Source organism: Squalius cephalus, assembly GCF_949319135.1.
Source record: "Squalius cephalus genome assembly, chromosome: 12".
NCBI classification, from domain to species: domain Eukaryota; kingdom Metazoa; phylum Chordata; class Actinopteri; order Cypriniformes; family Leuciscidae; genus Squalius; species Squalius cephalus.
The window spans coordinates 12167920-12179022 of record NC_137133.1 but is presented as its reverse complement, the minus strand read 5'-3'; the positions used below and the strand labels follow the sequence as shown (position 1 = coordinate 12179022).

The following is an 11103-nucleotide window of genomic DNA, read 5'->3' as shown; positions in this document are numbered from 1 at the left end:
GTATTACTGATGGATGGATGGATGGATGGATGGATGGATGGATGGATACACAAGTGGACAACGGCCATATCCTGTGTTTTAGAGAAGTCTACAATGCCGGCCTCTCCTTGCTGTGAGATCCGGGGATGCTGCTGGACTCGCGGCTTTGAGCAGATTCTTTACCGTCTCCACGACGACCACAACCTGACGCAATTTAAGCCCCTCCTCCATTCAAGCCTCTCATCTCATTCAAGACACAAGTGTGGAGTAAAAGCAGTGTTGTTGAGTTCTCCAGTAGAGCGGGACGCGAAGACTGTCTTCAAGTGCCTGATAAACTTGGCTATGAAGGTAAGACTCATCTTTTCTTTAATACTATCCGTACGAAGGTAGAGTTCATGACTCTCTAAACCCCATATGAACTGGATATTTTCGATCTTTTAGAAAATAAAAGTATTTAAATCTTCATTAAGAGTCACTACTGAGCTGGTGCTCTGGAAGTTTTTTTTTTTTTTTTTTAGTGACTTTCAATCAGATTTTTATCAGGATCTACTTCACTTAGGTTACTGGGGATAATCTTAAATGAACTTTACATTTTAATCAGCTGCGTTGACTGACCATGATTAGGCGAGCTGTGGTGCATTTTAAAATAATATAGTCTAATTTATGACATTATAATACAAATTTAATGTTCCTGATCTGTCTAGAAGACATAGGTTATTCAACACCCTGACAAGTTTGTATGTATCAGTTAGGCTGAGTTAATCATTGCTATGTGACATGTGTAATAAATAAACTCTTTGGTAATAATCAAAGAAATGTTGTTATGACACGATATGTTAAAGACACTGAACCGCTAAAACGGAAAATGATTAGTCATTTAGGAAAATACATTATTTATGATCATATATTGGTCATGAAGCGCAACTCTGGCTGGAACAGTCCATTTTCACTCCAAATAGGACAATCTTTTTATGCTGAGAAAAACAGATTTGCACTGCAGCGATATGACAGTTATGTTCACCACATCTAATTAGACATGGATAAATTCAGTCATGACTAGTGTTCTAAACTGTCTGTTTGGACCGAGAACGTTTAATGTCTGGAAAAAAGGAGAATTTTCCCCTTGAGATCTGCATTCTAAACATAACACTTTAGAGTGTGTGGAAAGATACAGCACTCAAAACCATTATTATGACTCACGAAAAGAGTTGTTTTTTTTAAGAAAAAATATATTCTACTTTATTCTATTCTATTTAGTGCTGTCAAATCGATTAGTCGTGATTAATCACATCTATCTATCTATCTATCTATCTATCTATCTATCTATCTATCTATCTATCTATATATTTACATACTTCTATTAGATGCGATTAATCGCGATTAATCGATTTGACAGCACTAATTATATTATATTATATTGTTAACTTTCAAATTCTATAACTTTCAGAGCTCATTTAGTCTGTTGATAAATACCACACTACAGGCATTTACATATTCATGCTTATGTAAACAGAATGTGAATATTCATGAGAACATGTTGTCATTTGTTTCTCACATTCCATACAGTATTTTCATTCTCTTTGTAGGGACTCTGCACTTTTTTGACCATGAATTAACTTTAGTTTTAAAGTCACTAAGGCTTTTAAGAATCACATATTTTCAGTCTAAAGTGAGAGTGGTCTGGGATGAATGGATCCCCCTGTGAGATGAGTGACGCCACTGCTGCCACACACAGAGCAAAGCGCTAAATGAGCCGAGTTTGATTAGTCCTGGAGCCGTGTGGAGGTTAAAGTGAGGCCAATTAAGAACCAACATACTCCAACATCCACTCCTCCTATGGGAAGGACACATTCCTAGAGCAGCTGTGATGATGAAATACATCAAGGCAAAATGCCAAACACTATATCACACGTACATTAGACAGACAGCTTTGTGGGAAAGCATTAAAAATGTGGGTGGTCCTGTGACCAATTACATTATAAGCACAATGCCCATTTATTGCCAGTTACTTCATACGATTATGTCTGTCCAGTAGTAGTTTTGCTTATCTGTATTAGAGTAATGAAAGACTGTAATTGAGCAGCATTATAGTCTTTGCTCATTGTCACATGCAGGTCTGGCTGGTAGTGACATTTAGTTCTTTAGAGCAGACAGTCTTCAGTGCTGCTGACTCATAGGCTGGGTTTAGTTGCTATGGAAACCACCAGCTTTGTAAGATTGAGCCTGTGATATAAGGCATGGGTGGAAAGTGTCCATGTGATCAGTAAACTGCCCATTTAACCCATGATTTACTCCAGAAGATCTGGATTAGGAGGTAGAATAACTTCTGATTTTACAGAATTAAAACCAAATAATAGAATCAAATTCTCTTTCCCTTCTACTTTCACTCCATAAAAGGCATTATTTGGTATTATATATTTGCATGTATTTGATTTCATTTGAATAATCATATATTCAATGTGTATTCATTTAAATTACTTATAATCATATAAAATCAATTTAAGGGATAGTTCACCCAAAAATGAAAATTCTGTTATAATTTACTCACCCTCAAGTTGTTCCAAACCTGATTGAGTTTCTTTCTTCTGTTGAACACAAAAGAAGATATTTTGAAGAATGTTAGTAATCAAATCGTGGTAAACTATGGAAGTCAATGGCTATACCGTCAACGGTTTGATTACTACTAACATTCTTCAATATATCTTCTTTTGTGTTCAACAGAAGAAAGAAACTCAATCAGGTTTGGAACAACCTGAGGGTTAGTAAATTATGACAGAATTAAAATTTTTGGGTGATCTATGCCATTAAATTGAACAACTTACCACATGGTTTATAGGGCTAACTGTGGAACAAGCGGGCTAACTGTGGAACAAGTAATTGATACATATAAATATTTAATATTAGGCCTAAACATTTAAATGATAAAAAGGTAACCAAGTTTGTTTCGATTGAAGGAAAGGATCAAGAAGCAAGATATGTTTGGATGACTACACTACTGGGATGATACCGCTGGAGAAATGGAAGGTCAATATCTCCATTGCTGATTTATTTTATAGCCCCGCAGACTAACCATCCTGGTAACTACAAGCAAATCCAAAGGTCTGTATTTTTATTGATCAAACAAGGCGATGAGATCATCTGACACTTAAATTGATTTTCACTGTTTATTTTTGGCGACACTAACCACTTCCTCAAAGGCCATGGATGCGAGCTCTATACCTCAGATTAATATAGCGGACTATGATGGCCTTGAGGTTGAGGTTGTCCCAGATGATCACTTGAGAAACTTGAAAGCACTGACTGAGAAGCTGAGACTTGAAACCAGAAGGCCGTCCTATCTTGAGTGGAAGGAACGAGTGGAAGCTCAGAGCTTCAAAAGCTTAGCCGTGCCAGAGAGCTCATCAGACCTGGAGAAAGGTGCTGGACTGAAGCCCAGTGCAACACCTCAGAGGAACATCGAGAATTCCCAAGTGACTGCAGGAAACGGGCTGATTTCTAAAAGCCTTAGAGGGTTCGATAATATTGACGAAGCTCTGGTTTGGCTTAGAAAAGAACTGGTAAGTCAAAATGTTTCAAAACCAGTTTGTATCCTAATTAGGACTTGATGTCTGACTTTTGTGGCGCTCTGGCGGTTAATAAACAGAACTATCCGTCTTGCAGAAGAACAAAATAGTCTGAATATAAACACTTATTACAGGCCGAGGTGATTCAGGATAAGACAACAACAAGGTTTGGAAGATGGATTTATGATGCACTCGTTTGAGCAAAAAAAGTTACATAGTGTACCTTTAAGTTAATAGGTAGTGTACCTTTAAGTGGCATTATCTCTGAATTAAAATGACATATAATTAATGTTAATATTTTTTCAACAGCATAAAGTAAAAAACATTAGGGTGATAAAAATTGATATTGTAATGTATTAAATTCTTGAAAGAAAATCTTAATTAGATCGGCATAGTATAGGCCTGGATTTACAGACAGGGCTTAGATTAAGCCAGGATAAGGCTTTAGTTCAATTAGGGCATTTAAGTAGCTTTTATAAACGTGCCTTAGATAAAAACATTACTGGTGTGCATCTTGAGACAAAACAGTGGCACTGACATATTTTAAGATATGTTAGTGCAAGTTGCTTTCAGTTAAAACAGCTCAAACATGCATATATTATGAATATTGATGCTGCCTTCACATGCTTCACATGGATTATTTGAGACCCAAGTACTAGAGTTGGGCATGCCATAACCTTTAAACATGGCGGAGGGGAGAACGACTGCTGACTGGTTTTCTTTATTTGTTTTTATTACAACAGCTCGCCTTGTCATAGTGCATATTTACATAATTTGAAGCATATTGTTTGTTTTATACACAGCAACAATAGCCTGTATTTGACCGAAATTCCGCAAGCTGACTATCTATATAGCTCTGTGAATGTTTATGGTTGTCAATGAAAAGGACGCTAAATATCATTTTGGCTTTAATAAGATTTACCAAATAAATAGGCTGTATTAAACCTGGTGTCCTCCGTTATTCCTGTTCTTCCGACAACAAAGCACTTGGATGTGATGAGCTCATAATCACGACTTTAGAAGTGGGAAGTAGGAAAATTCCGATAATATGTGAAGGCAGCAAAAGTCCATAAGAGGAGTGGACTAATTTCTTTTGTCCATCAAATAGTCATATAGTGTAACCAACATGCAAAAACAAACAAATAAAACAATAGGAAATTATACGGGACCCCTGAAAATCCTCATGACTTTATGTCAAGCTCAAGTCTCATAAAATATCAGAAAAAAAAACTTCTATTATAAATGTTAAAGGATTAGTTCACTTTTAAAAAAACTTTTGCTGATAATTTACTCACCCCCATGTCATCCAAGATGTCCATGTATTTCTTTCTTCATTCGAAAAGAAATTAAGGTTTTAGATGAAAACATGCCAGGATTTTCCCCCATATAATGGACTCCAATGGGACCCAAACGGTTCAAGGTCCAAATGACAGTTTCAGTGCAGCTTCAAAGGGCTTTAAACGATACCAGACGATGAATAAGGGTCTTATCTAGCGAAACGATCGGTCATTTCAAAAATAAATTAAAAAGTTTAAGTTTTATAAGGACAAATGCTCGCCTTGCTCTGTTCTGTGATGCGCGTTCGTGACGTCACGTAATACGCAATTACGTTGAAAAGGTCACGTTTGACGCGTTTACAAATGTGCGGAAGGAGGACCATATACACGTATTCAAATGTATTTGTGTCAGTTTATCGTTTAAAATGCCCATTTCGTGTGCGTATCCTGGGTGCTTTAATATTAAAAAGCCTAAAAGAAAATTTTCTTCAGGACAGAAATTTTTCAAGCGTGACCTTTTCAACGTAATTGCGTATTACGTGACGTCACGAACGCGCATCACAGAACAGAGCAAGGCGAGCATTTGTCCTTATAAAACTTCAACTTTTTAATTTATTTTTTAAATGACCGATCGTTTCGCTAGATAAGACCATTATTCATCGTCTGGTATCGTTTAAAGCCCTTTGAAGCTGCACTGAAACTGTCATTTGGACCTTGAACCGTTTTGGGTCCCATTGAAGTCCATAATATGGGGAAAAATCCTGGCATGTTTTCATCAAAAACCTTAATTTCTTTTCGACTGAAGAAAGAAAGACATGGACATCTTGGATGACATGGGGGTGAGTAAATTATCAGGTTCAATTATCAAGTTCAATTACAGTTATCAATTATCAAGTTTTTTTAAAAGTGAACTAATCCTTTAATTCAGTTTCAGGTAAAATGTCAAGTGGTGCTACTCCCCCCCTATATATGAGATAAATATCTCATATATATATATATATATATATATATATATATATATATATATATATATATATGAGATATTTATGAATGATAATGAATAATAAAAAAATACCTGGAAAAATATATTTTGTGAACACTCGTTCTTTCAAGGTGTATGGAAAATATATTTTGTTTTCTTTCTTGAAAATGGTAAAAAAGAAAAAAAGATTTTTAAACGATTTATCTTTATCCTACACATTCTTATTTGTCATTATAGGTTCTCACAAATAAATCTGATTTTTCAGAATAATTGCTGCTTCTTTGCAATCATGTTTTTGTAAGGGAAGAAAACAAAAAGCATCCCCATTAGTTAGCTAATTTGGATGAAACAATGGAGTGAATGCGCAGGCCTCCATGACCTCTTCACTGCGTGAGATTGCCATTCATGTTAAAGTGAGTGGAAAGGATGGTGAGCAGATGAGCATGAGAGGCGATCGGTCTGTTTCCTCGCTCTCTGTTCCTGTAAGTGTAATCACTTCTCTTCCACTGAGCCATGTGGTTCATGGCATACTTGTATGCACAGTCTATTATAGCCGCTGCACGCAATGAGGCTCCTTTCACCACATCAGAAGCCTTTCTTCTACTGCCTTTGCCCCGTGTGTGTTCATAAACATTTGCGCAAAGGAAATTGGACACAAAAACAAATAAACAGAGCCAGTTGAGGTACAAGGGGACTTCTGACGATCATGCACCTCTCCCAATTTTGAGCCCCTTGTTATGTGAAATGGACAAAAGCATATTTGCTAACAAAGATGGATCTACATGTCCATGTTTATTTAAATGGTTAGAAGCGATTAAGCAATTAAGAAGCAGTAGGTTCACACCAGGCATTTTGCCATGAGTCTGAAAGACATTTATAATGTTACAAAAGATTTCTATTTCAAATGAATGCTGTTTATTTGAACTTTCTATTCATTAAAAAAAGAATCCTGAAAAACAATATCAAGGTTTCCACTACAATATTATTAAAATTCAGATTTTTTTTATGATTTTTACCCTTAAACTTTTAAAGTGAATATTTCTCAAGTAATGACAACATGTAGAAATGAAAAATCAACTGTTGGCCTATCAGTGGTATATTCTTCTTTTAATTTATGTCATATTTGCTGGCTATCAATAGAGCACTGAGGCGCCGTTCACACAACACCATTTTCGATTAAAAACTGGAAACTTTTTATGTTCATTCTGTTCATTCACACGACAACGGCATTTTGGGGGCCTGAAAACACAAACTTTTGAAAAAATGCAAGTTTTTGAAAAATATAGCATTATCGTCTTCTTGTAAACCTGTAAACTAGAGAAATGCATCATGACCATGCATATTACATGTTCAGTCTATAGGCGTGTGATTTTTCCTTTATAAAGTCACATCGCCAACTACTGGCCTGGCATGAATAATACAGCATTTTTTTAAGGGGTGGTTGATTATGATTTCACTTTTCTAACTTTAGTTAGTGTGTAATGTTGCTGTTTGAGCATAAACAGCATCTGCAAAGTTACAACGCTCAAAGTTCAAAGCAAAGGGAGATATTTGCTTTTAAAGAAAAGGACTACAACAAACAGCTGGTAGAGACTACACGACATTCCTCCAGGGTTAGTGACATCACTAACCCTAAAATTTACATAAACCCCTCCCCGGGAACACCAGTCTGTGTTGAGAAGAGGAAAAGTTGTTGTATAAGAGTACATTTGTGAGTCAGCTCAAACTTTAGCATCCATCTTTTCACATGCAATAGAAAGTCACTCTGTGTGCATCTCACAACAGTTCCTATACGAGTGATTTATAGATTATCATGACAGAATATGCTAATTGAAGATAGTTAACTCCACATCAGCAACATAAATTCATCAACTAACCTTTCAGAGGCGTCCTGTTGCATTCTACATGTTGTCACTTCTTCTTGAGTCTCTCCATCTTTGTCTGACTCCGTTTTAACATTAAAGGCAGAACAGTTTCTGTCATTTTAGTGTGTCTACCTGAGGTAATCGTTGCTGCTAACACACACGAGCTCTTGAAACCCCGCCCTCTGCAGCAGCTCATTTGCATTTAAAGGGCCAGGCACAAAACAGTGCGTTTTTGCAAATCCTCAAAAAGTGACAACTTTAACATGCTATATAAAAATATCTGTGGGGTATTTTGTGCTAAAACTTCACACACACTCTCTGGGGACATCAGAGACTTATTTTACATCTTGTGAAAAGGGCATTTTACCACCCCTTTAATCGTTTTCATGGATCCGTGTGAACAGGGATCATTTTACCAACGTTGTTGTCTGTACAGAAAAACGTTTCTGTTTTCCGTACATTGTTGTCGTGTAAACATACCTTAAGTCTGACACATTTTGATTTGGTACATAAACTCCACTATGACAGTGACACTGAGAGTTAATATGACACAAAAACTTTAAGGGGCAACAAACATAACTTTGCCAAAGCAATAGCAAAACAATGAACAGCAACATTAGTTAAAGTCGGCATGAAACAGAAGTTAATTGCGATAGTCTTCTCTTCCCTATTGTGAAGTATATCCAAGTTAAACGGCTTCACAAACAAGAGAAAAATGTAGGGCGGGACTTTTATTTTGACAGGTTGTCCTGCCCTCGTGCCAGTAAACACATCAGAGAAGAGAAGAGATGTGTCCTTGCAAGAGGGAGGCGAAGTTATTTTGATTAAGGATTATGAGGGAACATGAATTGTAAAAAAAAAAAAAAAAAAAAAAAAAAAAAAAACTGAAATATTCCATAAAAATTAAGAATTTTCAATTTTGATTTCATGGTGACTTTAACTGTTCATTTATTACTGTGTAGTTCGTTGTGCATCTAAACCTTATTCTGAGTAAAATAAGCCAATATTGTTTCATAATGACTAAGTATGTTGAATAATATTTACTATGAAATTTGAGTAGGCGTAGAGTCAGATAGTTCTCATAATAAACCATAATGAGTTTCTCCTAAATTTTATTTATTCATAGATGGAGATGCGCATCCAGGACCAGCAATTGGCACGCCAGCTCATGCGACTACGCGGTGACATCAATAAACTCAAAGTGGAGCAGACATGTCACCTGCACCGCCGAATGCTCAATGACGCCACCTTTGGCCTGGAGGAGCGTGACGAGCTGTCGGATCTTTTGTGTGATGGACCCGTCACTCCGGGGTTTGGCCTCTCTTCACCACTGCGCCTCATTGGTGTCACAAAGATGAACATCAACTCCAGACGCTTCTCTCTTTGCTAGAAATTTTCTGAGTGACCATACAGCAATAAAGAGAACAAGTGACTCAAAAAGTGAAATGAATAATCTTTGACAACTGTTTAGAAACCCATGAGAACTGTTGTCACAGAACATCCTGTGCCTCTTGGTCTATGTACTTGTGCCAGTGAAATCATTTGAATTAATCCAATGGACAATGACTTCTAAAAAATGTCTGATCTGTTAGCCATGGCTCTATGCCTTTGCATACAATTCTTGTTGTGGTCATGAGATATCAACAACTGTTTCTTACCACACACGCTCTGTTCCAAATCGTTTGTGCACCCTTTGACATGAAAGGCTGTTCCAAAACAGGAGGTACTATAAATCTAGTGCCTTTAAGATACCTTGTTTAGCCCAATTCTAAGGCAGTATTCATGGTGAAAGCAACCCCATAATGCAATGCGATAAACTTAGTAAAGCAATACATACAAGATTGTGGATGGGGCGTTTATTATGAATTAATGTAATTTAAATGTGGTATTTAACCCTCTACTGCACACATTTTGATGGTACATGTCAAGTCAAGTCACCTTTATATAGCGCTTTTTATAATACAGATTGTATCGAAGCAGCTTCACAGTGATAACATGAAAATAATACAACAAAGTTTGTTTCTAGAAGAAAATTGCGTCATCGTCCATCGTAAGGCAGATCAATAATATTGTTGAATATTAAATGTCCCCAACTAAGCAAGCCAAAAGCCAAGGCAACAGTGGCAAGGAACCAAAACTCCATCAGTGACAGAATGGAGAAAAAAACCTTGGGAGAACCCAGGCTCAGTGGGGGCCAGTTCTCCTCTGGCCAACGAGCGAACAGTGTATGATTATGATTTAGGCAGCATAACAGGTCAGAAGTCAGATTGGATCAGAACATTCAGAATATTATCCAGTTCCATCTGGCTGGAAGTCGGAGTCATCACGCCAGTATGGAGACGAGTTTGTGAGGATCAGTGCCGATGGCTGTCGTGTCGATGAGGCCTTCACAGGGCTGATGAGGCTGGCACTTCAGGGATACGTCGTGGATGGGTCCAGGCGCAGGGCCACCGTCTGATCTGGATACGGCCCGGATCCGGCTGACTTCAGTAAACCTCGTTATAAACAGAAAGACTAACATTAGCGTAGATGCCATTCTTATTATGAGGTAACGAGTACATCAGGTGTTATAGGAAGTGTCCTCGGTTCCGGCTGACCTAATCTATGCAGCCTAAAAATCATTTAACTGATTTGAATAATAGAAATGTAATGTTCTGTATGAATGGCAGGTAAAAGAGATGCGTTTTTAGTCTAGACTTAAACTGACAAGAGTGTGTCTGCTTCCCGGGCAATGTTGGGGAGACTTTTCCAAAGTTTAGGTGCTAAATAGGAGAAGGATCTGCCGCCAGCAGTTGATTTTGATATTCTAGGTATTGTCAACTGGCCAGAATTTTGAGATCACAGTAGATCTCAAAATGATAAAAATTCATTTTGATACATGATAAAAATGATTCCACATAATTTTTTGGTTCATTTGGAAACATTTTATTGATAAAACAGACTCGTTGTCTTTAAATAAGGAATATTTGACGACGGGCCGTTGAATTATTCGAATTCGAGAGAGAGAGAGAGAGAGAGAGAGAGAGAGATCAAGCGTGTGTGGTTAACCGTTTTAGGCAGCTGCGTCTACTAATAGCGAAACTGTATAGTTTATCTGCTCCAAGAATGGCACTGTTATTATTACCTCGCTAGTGAGAAATGTCATGTAGCTTTTAAGTTGTTAAACTATTTTACTGATCAAATCTTCAGAGCAGCCTGACAAAATGTTTCTGTGAGAGTGTGTGTCCGTACTGTATGTGTGTGCGTTTGAGTGGAAGAGAGACAAAAGTGGCAAAAAAACATGGAAATAATTTGTCGTTTTTATCCTATTGTTTACTATATTAATTTGCTTGGTCAGTGTCGTTGTGGTTTTTGGTTCTTTTGCTCTTGTAGGCAGTAAGGACCTGTGGAATAACTGAAATCATTTATCGCACGAAGTGATATGGCACTGTAATGCG

The 11103-nt window shown here is 37.2% G+C and overlaps 1 protein-coding gene across 1 annotated transcript; it reads left to right on the top strand.

The window, feature by feature from the left end:
• Nucleotides 1-221: 221 nt before the first annotated feature.
• On the top strand, nucleotides 222-9692 carry fam167ab (family with sequence similarity 167 member Ab). The gene is made up of 4 exons (XM_079889037.1): nucleotides 222-327; nucleotides 2934-3078; nucleotides 3177-3536; nucleotides 8793-9692. The coding sequence occupies exons 3-4, from the start codon at nucleotides 3180-3182 to the stop codon at nucleotides 9054-9056; spliced, it is 621 nt and encodes a 206-aa protein (XP_079745163.1). The 5' UTR covers nucleotides 222-327; nucleotides 2934-3078; nucleotides 3177-3179; the 3' UTR covers nucleotides 9057-9692.
• Nucleotides 9693-11103: the final 1411 nt, after the last annotated feature.